General features: G+C 38.1%; 1 protein-coding gene across 15 annotated transcripts in view; it reads right to left on the bottom strand.

The window, feature by feature from the left end:
• Positions 1–18,692, bottom strand: part of Iswi (Imitation SWI) — a 63,791-nt gene extending 45,099 nt beyond the window's left edge. Inside the window, exons 1-6 of one of the 15 annotated variants that reach the window (XM_068390909.1) lie at positions 18,536–18,692; positions 14,878–15,104; positions 14,429–14,458; positions 7,477–7,506; positions 6,180–6,209; positions 3,960–3,992 (exon numbers count right to left, since the gene is read on the bottom strand). In XM_068390909.1, coding sequence (XP_068247010.1) covers positions 3,960–3,992; positions 6,180–6,209; positions 7,477–7,506; positions 14,429–14,458; positions 14,878–15,104; positions 18,536–18,589 — 404 coding nt within the window. In that variant the 5' untranslated portion in view covers positions 18,590–18,692. The remainder of the gene's footprint in view (positions 1–3,959; positions 3,993–6,179; positions 6,210–7,476; positions 7,507–14,428; positions 14,459–14,877; positions 15,105–18,535) is intronic. The other 14 variants (XM_068390913.1, XM_068390910.1, XM_068390911.1 and 11 more) reach the window with 14 other exon arrangements.
• Positions 18,693–19,555: the final 863 nt, after the last annotated feature.

Here is a 19,555-nt window from a genome sequence, read left to right as displayed (position 1 = left end):
CGATAGCAATGCCGAAACGAAATGGAGGAGGAACAACGACACATAGACGCAGACCGAAACAAAATGGTGGAGGAATTACGACACATAGATGCAGACCATTATGGCAGTAACTAGCATCAGAGTAGAGAGAAAACCAATGGGAGCATGGGGGGATGGTGGCGTGTTTATAGTCTGGTGGATGGCACGCAAATTTTTATATTCTCCGCAGCCGGGAGAATCTAGTTTCGTATCGTGAATTTTTTCCGCAATATGAGGCGGAATTTTCCTTGCATCTTGAATTTTTGTATGCAGAAAACTTTTGTATCAAGAGTTATTACTGTATTACTTATATATAGTTGACTTGCTATTTCCTTCCCTCAATGGGCTACTTTAAAGGTTAGAGTCCTTGGGCTTGTAACATTCTGCTTTTCCAACCAGGGGTTGCAACTTGGCTAGTAGTATTAATAATGCAACCTCAATATTAATTCAAGCAATACCTAATACAACTCATCTTTCAACATACATCCTGCTTGCATCTTATTGGCTAATTTTAAAGCCAGATAAGTCAAACTACTTTACCTAATCATCATAAATGAATAAAATATCCTGATACTACAAACACATGCGCTCATATATCTGTATTTTCATACAGCAAGGAATATTCGGATTATTTACCCAATGGGAGAACCAAATCAATCATGAATAAGTAATGTACTGTACATAGATCCTGTGATCTCTTTCGACAAAAGAAAAGTCCAAATGGTAAATTGGGTAGATTCACACGTTGCAATAAACATCAATTACTATTCCTTCTTTCTTAAGGAACTTTTGTTTCAAAATATAGTCATGGAGCCCCCCCACACCTTGTTCCTCGGGTGAAATGCCATCTCGCGCTATAAAGTTAACTTTGATGGTTCATCAGAAAATAAAGTGGATGAGGGATAAAATATTTGGAAGATATATGCAAGAATAGTACAAAGGTGTTGGTGATGTTATTTATTAGATTTTGAAGCACAGCATTTTTATTAAGATATAGTAACCGCCGCCTATTCATGGATCAATATTCGTGGGTTTTTCTATTGATAAATTATCCGATAAATTGAAAAATTTTTATATAATTCCGAAAAGTTTTCTTTCATTTTAGTATGTAAAGAACAGATCGCAACATGTTTTTCCTTTTTAATTCTATATCAAAGTTAAAAAAACACAATGAGCATTACATTACTGAAAGCTACTACGCATATGCAACACATTACTGTAGCGATATATTTTTCTTTCTGTAAATAAATAACAGATCATAAGATATTTTTTTCTTTTAATCTCATGATTATTTATTTACAATTAATTATACACCAATAAGTACTGTACTGTACATTTTTAAGTTAAAAAACACAATGAACAGACTTGTATTATATAAACGAATGCACAATTCTACTAAGCATATCGAACACAATAGCGATTTAGTTTTCTTTCATTTCGGTAAATAATAGATCGTACATTTTTTTCTTAAGTCGTAACCATTTATTTAAAAGGAATTTTATGTCAATAAGTAAATTTTCAAGTTAAAAAACACAATAAATAGTACAATATTAAATGAACCAACGCACAATGCCACTACGCATATCAAACACATTAGCAATTTAATTTCTTTCATTTCAGTGAATAACAGATCGTAACTTATTTTTCCTTTTACTCAAATACTTATCTATTAACATCAATTTTATATAAATAAATACATATTCAAGTTAAAAACCATAATGAACTGTACTGTGTTGTATGTACGAAACCACAATGCTACTACTTATGCATATTAGCGATTCATGGTTTCTGGTAAATTGCTGATCCTACCACAAAATCGTAGAGGAACCAGGAGGCATCTTCCACTCCTTACCTAGGCCGGCAGGCATCTCCTCTAGAGAATCAGCACGCAAGGAAGGAGAAGGAACAGGCAAAATTACAGGGTAAGACCACCACTGCCATTTCTCAGCCACTCAAGTTGAAGGTTTCTCATCTATGGATGAACTCTCCACAGTAGGCGAGTACTGCTCCTATGCAGCACTAGACAAGGACGTAACCAGATACCAACTAACAGCTCTCCTTTGCAGGTGGAACTTAGGCAGGGACAGAAGTGGGATGAAGACATCTGGCATAAGGAAATTGCTAAGCCCTCCAGGAAATTTCCTCCTGAAGCACCATCAATACCAAGAACATGCCACTGTACACCAAGATCCAGATCTTTGCAAGAGTCGTCAATGGTAGTCAAAACAATGGAAGTAGCTTGGGAGAGAGGTGGGGATAGAACACTACCTTCGCTAGAGCAAGAAAAAACAGTACTACATTCCTGTCTCACTCAAGGAACATTCTGAGGTCAAAGGGGAACTCTCTTCTTCCTACATCGGCTTCTGCCTCAGGGGAAGTGTAACAGTAAACAAACAACCCAAAGGAGGGATGAAAGCTTGAGTGTTTCTTCAGCATTAGCTTTGGCGATGCCAAGTCTGGTGCCGATAAATCCCTCTTCAACTTCTTTTTCCCCCACTTCAAGAATCAAGCCCACTGCACAGGAGGCTGCTCCCCATACTCGGTAAAAGGGGAATCTCTGAGCAGTCACGCCCTCTGTACGAAGCTACACAGATGATGCAGGTCCATATCAGCTTTGCTCATGTACTGGCATCAACCTGGGGTGGTCTTAGCAGGGCATAGTCACATGTCTGCCCAAGAAGCTGACATCAAAGTTCAGCTGAAAAGCATAAATTTGGCCAAAGCAAAACACAAGGAAGAGTATGTCGATACACTACTGCGGCTGTAGTTAAAAGTGAATGTGGAACTGTCTGTTGGGTAGCCAGAACTACCCACCACAAGGAAGTGAGCTCGCGTTTACCTCATTAAAAATTTGACAACAGTTCCAGCTTCGCTGAACTCACATTCCTATCAAAGGGCAGAAGGTTATATTACTTGTAGGAACAAAGCATAAACAATATAGGCAAACACTTTAGAAAGATTATTCAAAACTTTCAAGTTTTCTTTCCTAACAATACAATAACAGCACTTACTTGCTCAAGACACCTATATAAAATTTAACACTAAGAAAAACTATCACTATTATAGGATACTAAACCACCGACTCTACCCCATACACTAAAACAGACCAAAAGAATTACAAGATAAAAGTGTATATTTTTCAAAAGGAATGATCATACTGGAATAAATAATACAGAACTCTAATCAACATACAACTCTTAATAATAATAAACTTACCTTTGTTCCACATATCAATCTAAACTCCTGCCACAGTCTCAGGAGGAACAGGATGAGTAACATGAATGAATGAGTCTAATGTACTTACATCAAAATACGAACATGTATAATTGTCATGCAAAGTTAAATCGCTGGCATAAGATGAAAAAGGATGAAGCGTGCATGACCTTCAAGATGGAAATAAAAATATTAAGTGCTTAGTATTTGCAGCAATGAAAATTAAGAGGCTATAAGATAAACTCAATTGATACGTTACTCTTCTGGTTTAAAAGCTAAAGATGCAAAGTACAAAAAACTACGGTTAAGCTAACAACCTATTAGTAAGGATATTAACAACCAAACCCCTACGTTTTCCTCTAGATTAAAAATTAAAATTTTCTTCTAACTAAAGAACTACAACTGAATGAAATACATTATTTACTATTGTACTTCCCAAACAGCATGGATATTGTCTACACTGTAACCTGAGATTAACTGAGATCATCTTCCAGACCAACTAGCACCCTCACCAGACCATGGCATGCTTTACTACAAAATATTTTAGAAACCCAGAGGAATAAAAATAACACCTTTCCACTAACTTTTAAAGTGTTTTTGATGCTTGACCTACAACAAAGGAGAGAACCAAGATACTGTAAAAAAATAAATCTCAAGAACTACGAATGGGAGCAAACACCTGTTCCTCTTTAAGAGTTGACAACAAAATGCTATGAGCGGCAACTTACTCTGCAGCTTCTGAACTCTTCTTGTCCACGATGCTAGAAAGAAAAGAGAGAGAAAAGCGCTTGGGTATTAATTGAGCATTCCAGTGATGATGATTGATGATCCTATTTAAAACGGAGGCCTTCACTGCTCTTTCACAGATATTAGTGCCTGGTACATGCTGAAATATGCAACGTTTAAAAGCAATCCTAAACAGAACTTTTGAGGCTTTATTCAGATTAGTTTGACAAAGAACAAATGTTAAGATCGTAAGAGCAAATGTGAGAATGACACAAGATACATTCAACTTGACAAATTATATACAAGACCGACTATGTGATTAAAATAATCTGCTTATGCAATGTATTAATACCCATATAACAAGAAGGTAATCACACAAATGGCTGAAAATACAAGTAAAAATAAAAAAAAAGTGGCAAATATTATTGTGTTGATAAATCACCTTCAGGGAAAAAAGGTAACGAAGTACAGTAGTACAGTATGTGAATTGTGGAGAATGGACTAGAAAATCTTCAGCATAAATCTTTGTGCACACACATCGAAGTGCTAAGCTTCAATCCTCATTCATAAGTGCTATTAACGCAAAAGACCACAATAAAAATTACCGTCAAATAAAAGTGATAACAATTCCATAATTTTGTAAAGAAAAAAAGAAAATAAAATTCATTATTCTGCCATTCAGGTATAAATAATGTGCAAGGCAATATTTTCAGTGCTGTACAAAATATATAATTATTAAAAGAAAGACATCCTGTACTGCCTGGACATTAAATTCAACTGCAAACAGCTGCACAACAGGAGACACTGATAAGTCACTGAGCACTAAAGTGAAGCATATGTTTAAAAGGTTTTAATTAAACACTTTTTAACTTACTCTTAAGACCATTAACATCTGCATTGGTAATTACTTGCACTTACAAAACATACAGTGCCATATATGATAGGCAATAAATACATGATACTGGTACCTAAATTGATAACTTTAGCTCTAATGCATTAACTCACTGAAAATGTAGCCTGTGTTCTTGATTTTGTTTATGTTTTAGACTATTATAACATAAAAATAGGAATGTGTCCTGCACCATCTGTATGACTAACCTCTTAAACAGGTTTGGAATAAATTGCAGATGGAATATGATCTGCTAGATAAAAAATCCATTAGGACAACGGCAAACAAATTCCAAATTTCTGCAGGGCAAAGTGCTCAACCTACTACAATATATAAAAGATGTACTGCATAGCAGTCTTTTAAGCAGCAAGTGTAGGGCGTACCATCTGATTATGGTCATATTTTCAATATCCATCTTTCAAGTACCTTCAGTATTCCTTGGAATAAAGGTTCTAAAAGAGGTCATCACGTAAACAATACAATAACCTTGTCGTACCATTCAATGGGTATATGGAGATTTGGGGTCATTTAGAGCTGAGGTACAACTATAGTCCATTTCTTTTAGCGATGCATATTTGCACCGACTCGCAGCGGTGCCCTTTTATCTCGGAAAAGTTTCCGGATCGCTGATTGGCTGGACAAGATAATTCTAATCACTCAGCGATCAGGAAACTTTTCCGAGCTGAAAGGGCACCGCCGTGAGTCAGTGCAAATATGCATCGCTAAAAGAAATGGACTATAGTGGAAAACACCACAGCTGCAACATGAAGTTGATGGTCAAATGACATCAAACAGCAAAATGGATGGCAGGAAGTGGGAACAGAAATATGTAGAGGACAAAAATGTGGGTTGAGGGGACACTGCTAAGAACCGTTATGTCACTTTTCATTCTCAACTTCACAGTGAAACGGCTGTTTTCCAAGAGTAGCACCTCAGTGTTAATGTAGCCCTACCTGGTATAGTACTTTCAACAAGACAATTGCATTTATCAGCAAGGTGACCTTATTTTTTTTTTTTTACCCTCTTTCTTGAGGAATAACAATAACATAAAGAGGAAAATATAAGTGGAATTTAAGGTGATCAGAGGCCTAATAGGAAGACCTTCATTACAATATATCAAAGCGGTAAAATTTGAAAAGCTTAACTACAATACTACATAATTTACCATCATTCTGGGATACTCGAAAGAGCATGAGTGTGTTCGCCTATAACCAATCTTATGTATCAATTTCTCGTATTGGCCTTCAACTATTGTATAAAGACAAGAGTGTAATTCAGTTACAAGAAGCTATCTAGTCATTAGATAAGAAATAAAAATTACTAAAATATTAACCTTTCATTGATCACGGACGGCTGCACCCGGCTGCACACAAAACCAAAGGGGAAACATAAATGTATGGATTAGGTTAAATACATGATAGTGGTACCTAAATTGGTAACTTTAGCTCTGATGCCTTAACTCACTGAGAATGTAGCCAGTGTTCTTGATTTTGTTATTGTTTTAGACTATTATAACATAGAAATAAGAATGTGTCCTGCACCAGCTGTGTGACTAACCACTTAAACAGGTTTTGGATAAACTGCAGATGGAATATGATCTGCTAGATAAAAAATCCATTCGGACAATGGCAAACAAATTCCAAATTTCTGCAGGATAAAGTGTTCAACCTACTACAATATATAAAAGATGTACTGCATAGCAGTCTTTTAACCCTTTTACCCCCACGCTATTTGGAACTTTCCAACCCTTAACCCCCAGGCATTTTTTTTTCCAAGCACATTTTGCAATATATATTTTTTAAATTGCTCTAACAGCCTTAATTTTCATCATAGAGAGGTCATGTTGGTCTCATTCTTTTGGAAAATGCCTGAAGTTTCTCATAAAGTTATCAAAAATATGCAAAAAAAAAAAAAAAATGTAAAAAGCAGTTTTTACCAAGGACGTACCAGTACATCCATGGAGGTAAAGGGATGAGTTTTGTGAAACGTACTAGTATGTCCATTGGGGGTAAAAGAGTTAAGCCGCAAGTGTAGGGCGTACCATCTGATTCTGGTCATATTTTCAATATCCATCTTTCAAGTACCTTCAGTATTCCTTGGAATAAAGGTTCTAAAAGAGGTCCTCACATAAACAATACAATAACCTTGTCATACCATTCAATGGGTATATGGAGATTTGGGGTCATGTAGAGCTGAGGTACAACCAGTGGAAAACACCACAGCTGCAACATGAAGTTGATGGTCAAATGACATCAAACAGCAAAATGGATGGCAGGAAGTGGGAACAGAAATATGTAGAGGACAAAAATGTGGGTTGAGGGGACACTGCTAAGAACCGTTATGTCACTTTTCATTCTCAACTTCACAGTGAAACGGCTGTTTTCCAAGAGTAGCACCTCAGTGTTAATGTAGCTCTACCTGGTATAGTACTTTCGACAAGACAATTGCATTTCTCAGCAAGATGATTTCTTGTATTGGCCTTCAACTATTGTATAAAGATAAGAGTGTAATTCAGTTACAAGAAGCTATCTAGTCATTGGATAAGAAATAAAAATTACTAAAATATTAACTTAAGAAATAAAAATTACTAAAATATTAACCTAAGAAATAAAAATTACTATAATATTAACCTTTCATTGATCCCGGATGGCTCCACCCGGCTGCACACAAAACAAAAGGGGAAACATAAATTATGGATTAGGTTAAACGTAATGTATAAAGTTTAAAAATATGATATTTTCATTATAAAATAAATTTTTGAATATACTTACCCGGTGAATATATAAATAGCTGACGTCTCCGACGGTCGACAGATTCCAAAAACTCGCGAGCGATCGCCATGAAGGTTGTCGGGTGTGCCCACCAGCGCCGACAATCGGCCAGATACCGCATATACTTCTCAACCAAACCAGTTCTTCTCAGTCCGTAGGGTCTCTATCGGGGAGGAAGGGAGGGCCTTTAATTATATATATTCACCGGGTAAGTATATTCAAAAATTTATTTTAAATTGAAAATATCATTTTTAAATATTAAACTTAGCCGGTGAATATATAAATAGCTGATTCACACCCATGGTGGTGGGTAGAGACCAGTATTAAAACAATAAAGGCGTATATGCTCAAGAGTTTTTGACAAATATTCAAAAAAAAAAAAAAAAAAAAAAAAAAAAAAAAAAAAAAAAAAAAAAAAAAAAAAAAAACTTAAGTATAGGTACCTGATAAGGAAGCTGACTCTGATGATTACTCTGCCTCATTAGTCCGCTATCCTCACGAAGCCCAGCGATCCTCTTAGGATGCTGAAAGACTTCCCAGGAGCTGCTATAACCAGGGTAAACACCCCTACAACAGGACCTCATCAATACCCTAAATCTGGGCGCTCTCAAGAAACAATATTTTGACCACCCGCCAAATCAAAAGATTGCGAAAGACTTCTTAGTCTCCCGTACAACCCAAAACAAGATTAAAAATTTCAAGAGTAGATTAAAAGGATATTGGGATTAAGGGAATGTAGTGGTAGAACCTTCACCCACTACTGCACTCGCTACTACGAATGGTCCCAACGCGTAGCAGTCCTCATAAAGAATCTGGACATCTTTCAAGTAATATGAAGCGAACACCGACTTGCTTCTCCAAAAGGTCGCGTCCATAATACTTTTAAGGGATCTATTTTGCTTAAACGCTACCGAAGTTGCTATTACTCTAACTTCATGAGCCTTGACTTTAAGCAAATTACGACCCTTCTCACTTAAATGAGTGTGCCTCTCTAATCAAAAGTCTAATAAAATAAGACAACGCATTCTTCGACATGGGCCAAGAGGGCTTTTTAACGGAGCACCATAAAGCCTCTGAACAACCTCGCAGCGGTTTAGTTCTGGATAAATAAAATTTAAGAGCTCTAACGGGGCACAGCACTCTTTCAACTTCATTCCCCACAATCTCAGAAAGACTGGGGATTTCAAATGATTTAGGCCAAGAACGAGACGGAAGTTCATTTTTGGCCAAAAAACCAAGCTGAAGAGAGCATACTGCTTTATTAGCGGAGAAGCCGATATTCTTGCTAAAAGCATGTATCTCACTACCCCTTTTCGCAGAAGCCAAGCTCACCAAGAAAACTGTCTTGAGGGTAAGATCCTTCAGGGAGGCCGAACTTAACGGTTCAAACCTGTCTGACATAAGGAACTGCAGGACCACGTCCAAGTTCCAAGCAGGAGTAGAAATATGACGCTCCTTGGAAGTCTCGAAAGACTTAAGAAGGTCTTGAAGATCTTTGCTATTAGATAGATCCAAATTTCTATGCCTGAAAACAGAAGCTAACATGCTTCTGTAGCCTTTAATGGTAGATGTAGAAAGGGAGCGACCATTTCTCAGATAAAGCAGAAAATCTGCAATCTGCGCTACAGAGGTACTGGAAGAGGAAATAGAGGAGGACTTGCACCAGTCTCTAAATACCTCCCATTTAGATAGATAAATCCTGATGGTAGAGGATCTTCTAGCCCTCGCGATCGCTCTAGCTGCCTCCTTCGAAAACCCTCGAGCTCTAGAGAGTCTTTCGATAGTCTGAAGGCAGGTAGACGAAGCGCGGGGAGGCTTTGATGAAATCTCTTTACGTGAGGCTGACGCAGGAGATCCATCCGCAACGGTAGACTTCTTGGAATGTCTACTAGCCATAGAAGTACCTCTGTGAACCTTGTCTAGGATCTAGAATGGTGGGAAGGCAAAGATGTCTAGGCGAGACCAGTCCAGCAGGAAAGCGTCTATGTGGGCTGCCCCTGGATCTGGAACTGGAGAGCAGTAAGTCGAGAGCCTCTTTGTCAGTGAAGTCGCAAAAAGATCTATGGTGGGTTGACCCCATGTCATCCATAGCTTCTCGCACACAGTCTTGTGCAACGTCCACTCCATGGAGATGACTTGTCCTCTTCTGCTGAGGCAGTCCGCTAAGACATTCATTTCTCCTTGCACAAATCTCGTCAAAAGAGAGATGTTACTTGCCTTAAATGGAGTTCCTTCTGATCCGTGGACCAAAGACCCGAGCATTCCAGACTGTCCACTCCCTAACCCAAATCCGATGCATCTGAATACAACACATGGTTTGGGTTCTTGATCGCAAGAGAAAGACCTTCTCGAAGTCTGATGTTGCTGTCCCACCAAGTCAGACATGTCTAGACTGAGTTGGAGATTGGGATAGAGATACTCTCTAAGCCCTTCTCCTTGTTCCAATGGTTTAGGTGAAATTGGAGAGGGCAAAGGTTGAGTCTCCCCAGAGAGATAAACTACTCCAGCGATGAAAGACTTCCCACGAGGCTCGTTCAAACTCTTACAGAGCAACTGTTTTTCTCTTGCAAGTGACGGACTTTTAACAGAGCTTGTTCCATTCTTGTGCGAGACGAAAAGGCCCGAAAAATTCGACACTATCTCCATCCCCAAATAAAGAATAGTCTGGGATGGAGTACTGTAAGTTACGACTTCTCTACGTTCACTATGAGACCTAGCTCCTTGGTTAGGTCTAATGTCCATTAGAGGTTCTCCAGACAGTGATTTAATGACGACGCCCTGATTAGCCAGTCGTCAAAATAAAGGGAGGCTCTGATTCCTCAAAAAAAATGTAGAAAGCTTGCTACATTTTGCAAGAGCCTTGTAAAAACAAGAGGAGCAGGAATGAGGCCGAAGCACAGTGCTCGAAATTGGTACACTACTTTCCCGTCCACAAACCTCAGATAATGTTGAAAGTTTGGATGAATCGGGATGTGGAAGTATGCATCCTGAAGGTCAAGAGAGACCATCCAGTCGCCTTCCCTTACTGCTGCCAAGACAGATTTGGTAGTCTTCATCGTGAACTTTGTCTTGACAATGAACACATTGAGCGCAATTACATCTTAAGTACTCCTGCAGTGAACGTGGCTGCCAGTTCATTGGAGCCATCCCTTATAGCCTTGTTCATGCATGACATAATTTGTACAGCAACACATTGACAGCTGGAGAGACCTTCTTACTTAAGGCTCCCAGGGACCAATTCAACAAACAAATACTTCAAACGCTCGAAAAAACTCCTAACAGGAGATGGTCTAGCTCTGAAGCAGACCATAAAATCTTGGAGCGTCTAATGGCTAGACGACGAGGAGAGTCCACTAGGCTTAAGAAGTCTCCCTGGGCAGAGGCAGGTACTCCCAAGCCGAGAACTTCTCCTGTGTCACACCAGACGCTCGAGCGAGAAGCTAATTAAGAAGGAGGAAAAGCAAAAGCAGACTTTCCTAAGCTTCTCCTGGATTCCAACCAGTCTCCCAGTAAGAGCATGGCTCTCTTGGAAGAACAAGAGAGAACTGACTTTGTAAATGTAGGAGTCGAAGAAAGTCATGCCAAGAGTAAACTCAGACGGCGGAGCAGCCGTTACAAAACGAGTAGGACAAAATTTCCCTAAAGAAATTCATAATTATAAAACAAGGGATTGTTGGACAACCCTAGGTTACTCCTCTTCTGAATGACTCCCCAAAGGTACATTAGTTGAAAGGGGGTCATCAACTTCTTCAGAAGGCACATCATCTGATAAATCTAAAGTCTTGCGAGAAGGAGATTTATATTCAGAATGACGTGAAGGAAAAGCCTGACAGGCTACATCAACTTGTATATGAACAGAAGTTAAAGTTGGAGGGCCGATGTCACGTTGTGACTGCAGAGAATGTTATTCTACAACACGTCGTAACAGAAGTAACTGACGTTCAAACGTCCCGTAGTAACAGCGGTGACTGCTGTTCGATGCTATATCGTGACTACGGTGACTGACCCTCGACGTCACGTCATGTCTACGGTGTCTACCGCTCAACGTCACGTCGTGTCTGCGGTGTCTGCAGCTCAACGTCACGCTGTGACTCCGGTGGCTGACGTTCAAAGCGATCAAAGTTACATCGAGATTTATGCTCCGCATCTCGGTTAACAGCAAAGCTGACACTAGGGATAACGTCAGCGTGACGTAACAAAGCTCATTTAGAAGGTTGAAGACCTGAATCACGTATCCCAGAAACGTGATGTACAAAAAGCAAAGGATCCTTTCGCACAGGAACAGGATCGTAAGCTTCTATTAAAGAAGAAAGCTTTAACAACATATCATGCAAAACACTCAACTTCGGATCAACCTGTGACTGCGGTGGCTGACGTTCAAACGTCACGTAGTAACAGCGGTGACTGCTGATCGATGCTATATCGTGACTACGGTGACTGACGCTCGACGTCACGTCGTGTCTACGGTGTCTACCGCTCAACGTCACGTCGAGTCTGCGGTGACTGCAGCTCAACGTCACGCTGCGCACTCTGAAAAGATCGTGACGTCGGAAACGTCTGTACATGAACGTCATCGCTATGAACGGGACTCTCATGATGACTACAGCTAGGACGTTAAACTTGTTCTGAAGGAACTAATTAACGTTTCAACCGTCTCGAAACCTTACGCCCAGGTTTTTAAAGAGACGAATCATCGGAAGGCGAGGAGAACTTTGTCTCTCCTGTCTTATGGCAAGGACGTGCTTGACGAGCAACGTCTGATACCTTTGAGGGAACGTCTGTTCGTTGGTTTACACCTCTCACTCCCTTAGGTCCTACGACATTCCTTCTCCCTGGTGCAGGGGAGCCTGAAAGAGGTCTCGGACTAGGCAAGTGACAAGCACGAACAAACGAACCCTCAGCAACACTGAACATGTTTTTCGCACTTTCTTCACTGATATCGCATTTTTTAATAATTTCACGTTAGACATGAATAAAGCTGATTTCTACCTGAAGCACGCAATTCTCCCTTAAATCAAAAGGTTAGAATTGCGAAATATGTCGTATAATGTAAGCACATTAGTACAAAATGAAACACACATGCAAAAATTAATAAACATATACATATATATCGAATAAAACGGAAATATATAAAGTTAAAAAGATCAGTGACTGGGGAGGAGACTAAAACTAGTTCACTAAGGACTACGTTTTCAATCTCTCACCGTACAGTGCCTTGGGATGAGAATAAAAACTAGAACGTTTTATCCTCTCTCCCCGTACAGAAACTTGGGACGAGAGTAAATATCTGAATCGAGAACAACGTTACTCACTCCCAAACTCCTTGTACAGAGACTTGGGACGAGAATAAAGATCGGATCGTTCTCTCTTTCTCTCTCTCTCTCTTGTCACTCACAAGAGAATGGCTCACTCACTCTTCGTCAATAAAAGGTTATTTGACTAAAGGAAAAAACTAAAAGGAATAAGAAATTGAAAATTAACATGTTCCTTTAAATTAGTATCTAAAAAACTTCAGTTTGTAAGAAGAATGAACAAAACGTCAAAATCGATTTACTCTTTCTGCAAAGTGAAACCGTGATTCTCTCTTTCTCTATCGTAACGATAGAGCGCAAACTGCGTAGCATAAATAAACCAAACGTTAGTTCATCTTTGAAAAACAGCACGAAGACTATTCAAAGAATAAATTTCTTAAAATATTTTCTAAAAATATTCATCTCATCAATCTAAACAAAAATAAAAGTTGAATGGGCTCAACGTTGTTCAACTTCGTTTTCCAAGTCAGGACCGCCAACAAAGAATAGGCAAAGGTCGCTTATAAACAAAAACATAAAATTTATCTCGGTGTTTAGTATAAATGGAAAGCGAATCGAAGAGGCCTAATAAAGGCGGGTGAGATATAGAATATATAGAGGTAAATCTATAAATATCAACAATAATTTATAAAGTGATAAAATAATTACTAAAAGCCTTTAACACACTTCCGTACACTGAGGGAAGGGTCGGCCATCTTTTCTCTATGGAAAAACCAGAGCGAGATTAAAAAAAGCAAGGGCAAAAAATTTTCCTCTCCTTTCAAAAGCATTTCTTTTGAAGATTGTATTGCTTGAGAATAATCCAACACGGCGAAAGCAATAAAACCAAAACCAAGTACTTCACCAATCGGTAGAAACTTGAGGTCAAGCGCGAGCGGAACCTATGTTGTCTGGACCACCGACAGAGAAGAACTGGTTTGGTTGAGAAGTATATGCGGTATCTGGCCGATAGTCGGCGCTGGTGGGCACACCCGGCAGCCTTCATGGCGATCGCTCGCGAGTTTTTGGAATCTGTCGACCGTCGGAGACGTAAGCTATTTATATATTCACCGGCTAAGTTTACAGTAATATTTAAAAAGCTGTTTTCCAAGAGTAGCACCTCAGTGTTAATGTAACCCTACCTGGTACAGAACTTTCAACGACACAATTACATTTATCAGCAAGGTGACCTTATTTTTTTTTCTACCCTCTTTCTTGTGGAATAACAATAACATAAAGAGGAAAATATAAGGGGAATTTAAGGTGATCAGATGCCTAATAGGAAGACCTTCATTACAATATATCAAAGAGGTAAAATTTGAAAAGCTTAACTACAATACTATATAATTTACCATCATTCTGGGATACTCGAAAGAGCATGAGTGTGTTTGCCTATAATCAATCTTATGTATCAATTTCTCGTATTGGCCTTCAACTATTGTATAAAAATAAGAGTGTAATTCAGTTACAAGAAGCTATCTAGTCATTAGATAAGAAATAAAAATTACTAAAATATTAACCTTTCATTGATCACGGACGGCTGCACCCGGCTGCACACGAAACAAAAGGGGAAACATAAATGTATGGATTAGGTTAAACGTAATGTATCAAGTTTAAAAATATGGCAATTATCACTCGTGCACCGAGTAAGAAAATAAACATTAGGGAATTATTTTTGCAATTTTACATTACTGAATTAAAAGGATGTTTTGAGAACAAAAATTTTTCAGCTTAACAATCCATGCCTGAAGCTTATACCTAAATGTACTTTCCTTCAACCACCTTCAAAGATTAAAAACAACAACAGGTGTTCAGAATGTTTATAAAATTTTTATCCATGATATCATGATAATTTTCGCTTGTATGTAAGCAGTGGTGATAAATTTAACTTACCTCCACTATCATCCCGAAACTGAACACAAGATCTATTTCTCACAAACAGCAAATATAAGAACAACATGATACTCACTCGCCAGTTAATGATGGCTTCCTGTTTTCTAATTTCTTTGGTCGACCAGGCTTGCATTTCAGGGGCGATGAGGGCGTCTTGTCTCTATTCCCCGCCATGAAATGGGCAAAAATTTCCGTCTGTTTAAGCAGGTAATCGAACCTCTTGGACCTGTCGACTTCCATCTTGTTTTCGTATTCCCCACCTGTTTTGCTAGATGATGTTGTTTCAGCTGAGGATGATTCGTTCTGAAAATATATGAATTATTTGTATCTCTTGAAAATTCAAAAACAAAATTAAGTCACCAGTTATTCTATATACCATTTATCAGTCAGTCTGAAAATTCAGACAGATCTTTATAGGTCTACAAGTTTACCTATAGTCCATTTCTTTTAGCGAGGCATATTTGCACCGACTCGAAGCGGTGCCCCTTTAGCTCGGAAAAGTTTCCTGATCGCTGATTAGTTGGACAAGATAATTATAACCAATCAGCGATCAGGAAACTTTTCAGAGCTAAAAGGGCACCGTTGCAAGTCGGTGCAAATCTGCCTCGCTAAAAGAAATGGACTATAGTAATCAGATCCCAATATGGTAAAAAAAAAAATTGATCATTTGAAAATTTGCAACACTTATCATCTTGACAACTGCATTTCAAATTTCTTCAAACACTTCGCCATTATTGTTAGGAAATCATTCATTTCGAGTCTTAAAACTACGGTATAGTCTTCTTAGATTAAATACTGTACAGTACAGTAGTAATTTACGATTATCAGGCTTCCGTAACATCTAAAAGTATAGAAATAGTTGATTCTAAACTATCAAACCCTAGAAGGCAAAGGACATCTCTCGGCAAAAAATTTAAACTCCTAGAACAGAAGAGAATAATTTTGTACTATAAAAATAAAATCTAATTTTCTTATTTTCATTTTACTTAGATACAACTACAGTTTATGATTATACTGAGTATATATATTGTTAGGTCAATCTTTCAAAATTACTGTGTAATTAGAAAAAATCTTACGATGATTGAAATACAAACAAAACAGCTGTTGTATTTTGTTCGGTTATTGTGGCTGTTTGCGTTTACGCAATAATTACAATGTAACTAACAATAATTTTATCATTATCTTTTAATACTTTTATCATTATCTTTTCATACTTTTATCATTATCTTTTAATACTTTTATCATTATCTTTTAATTTTCGAACCAATTGAAGTAAATCTGATCAAAATTATTACTGGGTTCTAGTAGACGTCAGATTACTGGGTAAGAGACGATCATCAGGAAGTGCGCCATGTTTGAGGATTGCTGCATACAACGTACAAAAATGGTTAAAGGTCGTTGTATAAAATATATACAGTACAGAATTATAGTAATGTTTTTTATTGTAAATGTAGGCTACATGCGCTGCGAGTCAAGTCGTCCGAATAACAGGGTACACTTACAGTACAGTTAAGCTTTACTGTAGCGATAGTAGCATACTGGGAGCCTTTGTAGGGTGACGGCCAGATCCCGTAGAAAACGGGAATATTCTGAACTGTGGCTGTCATTTTAAAAACGATTTTGGCGGGAGAAGCTAACTTAAAAAACCCACCTAACCTATGCTAAAAGCCGTGTCCTTACCCAGGGGGGCTGCGCCCCCCCGGACCCCCCTTTACACAACATATTTAAGATCCGTAGACCATTTCCAAACGTTTTTATTCTATACAAGATAACAGTCGGAGCGATAATAAACAAATTAGGACACTTGGCCGTAGCGCTACAAACTACCCACATACTGTAATACAGTAATATACACTACAGTATCAGTGAGCGTTATACAGTATTACTCGATAGAAACAACTATACTGTGATAAATACCAAGTAAAAACAATACTAGGCATCACTTAGACTAGAGAGTTAAGTATCCGAGTGTAGGCAATGGCCGCGAGTTGTTAGGTTGGGAATTATCCCACCCTAGGGCAACTCATTCACGATTTTTTTCCCTTATCGCGCCTGTTTCTGTAACATAATCCTTGTGAAAAACGAGGGCTGACTGTATTTGTATAAAATGGGACTTTAGGGGCATTAATCTGCTGTTTGTTTAAAGTGTCGTATTGGTGAAGTGCATTATAAATATGACGGAAAATCATCGAACACGGGCCAAGTGTTTTTTTTTTTTTTTTTTTGCGGTTTTCCAACAGTTAATGCGGAGCCTTTGTAGTTTATGGGGACACGCAGAGAAAAATGGACAACAACCCAAACCCGCCCACCCCCTAAACCTGACCTGTAAGTCGTGTTCTTACCTTCCTAATGACCTAACAGGTGGCTAACGGTCCCCTGCGACCCCCAACCACTTTTGATATAAAAACCCCAAACACCAAACCTAACTGAACCTAGTAGTTCCCAGGTCACAACCCCTAGCTGGGGGCTTGCCCCCTTTTTGGGCTGAACTTAGAAATATAAAATAACTTTATATTATGGTATATTGGATCATAGTAAAGCACATCTTCCCCATAAGGAAAAACGATTGGGCTAGTAATAAGAAAGATATCGCCCTGTCCCGATAAACTACATTCACCCCGTTATGGGCATAAGATTACCCCTAAACATGATACCTTATTTTCACGTTCAAAACTATCGTACGAAGATGTATGTTATTTTTTAATGTTTTACGTATAGTATACCCCAGGACCTGATTGCCTCCATGCACAAAGTTTGTATCTCACAGGCTCGTGGATTGGTATAACTTCTGCAGCGAAGTGTGAGTAGACATTTTAATGATGGACATCCTGAAGATTGCCAGACCAGGACATATCATCGAAATAGACAAGTAAGATTTGAAAGAGAAAATACAATGTTGGCAGCAGGGTCAATGGCAAATGGATGTTCGTCGCAATTTACCAAGAAAAACGTGACTTTCTTTAGGGTTGTCCAGGATTGTTCAGACGATGTTGATCCTGATATTATTAGCATTCATTCATGCTGAAATTACCATAATTTTGGACTATTGGAAGGCTTATAGTACCTTCTTCAGGTACAAAAAGTGACGGCAGAACATCGTTTATCGGCTTCAGTAAGAGAAGAAGGGTTAAAGCTGCAACCACCCCATACGAATAAGAAAATGGCATTTCATTTGAGTTAAAAGTTATGAGGTATCGAAGATTACCTACAGCGGTGTTTGTGTATAAATTACGGGGTAAAGGTAGGAGGTGAATTAAATTGTTACTTCTGTAAATATCGTAGTAGCCTTCGTTTAGGGGGGGGGAGGATAGTGGGGAGACCTACATTGTTCCTCCTCATAATATCCAATGCATTTCTGTACGTGACAGGGGCACATTTGCTAAGTTCTGGTAAAATTAATTAGATTAGAACGAATTAGGTTAGACCGTGACAGTAAAATAATACCCTGCTACTTAGCCTCACTACCGTACCGTGTCCCCCATAGAAACTTCTGGATTTATTTGAGAAAAAGATTATATCCCTACGATATTATTTCGAGTTTGTTATTGTTACTAAGGCCTATTAATAGGCCTTAAGGGCACACAAGATATTAAAGATAGTAACTAAATTAATTATTAAATCATATGCCTTCGGGTAAACGAACTTGATTTCCCGCGTTCACGACAACAAATATCAGACTGGTAAAAACAACATTATTTCTAATTTCAAAGAAGATTTTCATCATTTCTACTTACGGAATTTTCCTCCCCGACATCCATAGGTTCTACTGTGTCTTCGTTATCTGACATTCTGGGCAAATTTAACAAATAATGAAAGAAAAAGAAGGGAAGCTTTGCACACTATCCCGGTAGTACACTGTGCAATTAGATTCAGCCACCCAGGGTAATACAAAAGACATTAAAGCGAGTTATGAAGTATTGTTTCTTTACTAGAGACAGTCAAAATTGGAACAGTTAATTACAGTTTCTTTATTTCAATTTCTCAGTGAAAATAATATGTGAAATTTTCTATTTCTAATATATAAGTATATTGTAACTGACAAGCCACTGGAACATCGTGTTTTGATGGCAAAGTCACAATGTAATTATCTAAATTCAATTGTTTTCCATGTTCATTTCCAATCAAAACTTTTCAAATTAATTCCATTTATCATTTTGATGTTTGGACAAATAATTCGTTATATCCTGTTTTACTATGGAATAGTATAAGCAGTATAGAAAGGATGAAAATAACACAATACAAATTCATAGAATGGACTGAGATTTACATAACCTTTAGTTATTAGAATACAATAATTGAAATAATACTCACCATTTACGTTAGAGACACCGGGAAAGTTTGTCCTCTTCCAGGTACACACACGAGAAAAGAGAGAGAGAGAGAGAGAGAGAGAGAGAGAGAGAGAGAGAGAGAGAGAGAGAGAGAGAGAGAGAGAGAGAGAGAGAGAGAGAGAATTTGAATAGTATGTGAATAATATAAGTAGTCTAATTGACGAAAATAAACTTCCTAAATGAATATGGAAAGGAAAATGTGATTTAATAAGACACTAATTCTGCTGACCATAACAGGTGTTGCTGATTTATCAATTATTACCTGTAAGTATTTATTTATATTTAGTTTGCGTTTCTTATAAAATTCTTAGCTCAAACAATTAGTTTCGTGCAATTCACTCAATCAATTATTTATTTCTAATAGTGGCATGCTATTCTTTAGTAATTTGATAAACTCATTGTCTAGCTTAATACGAATGAACA

The sequence above is a fragment of the Palaemon carinicauda genome, chromosome 17 (assembly GCF_036898095.1).
Source record: "Palaemon carinicauda isolate YSFRI2023 chromosome 17, ASM3689809v2, whole genome shotgun sequence".
Taxonomy (NCBI): Eukaryota; Metazoa; Arthropoda; class Malacostraca; order Decapoda; family Palaemonidae; genus Palaemon; species Palaemon carinicauda.
This window is presented reverse-complemented; position numbering and strand designations above follow the sequence as displayed.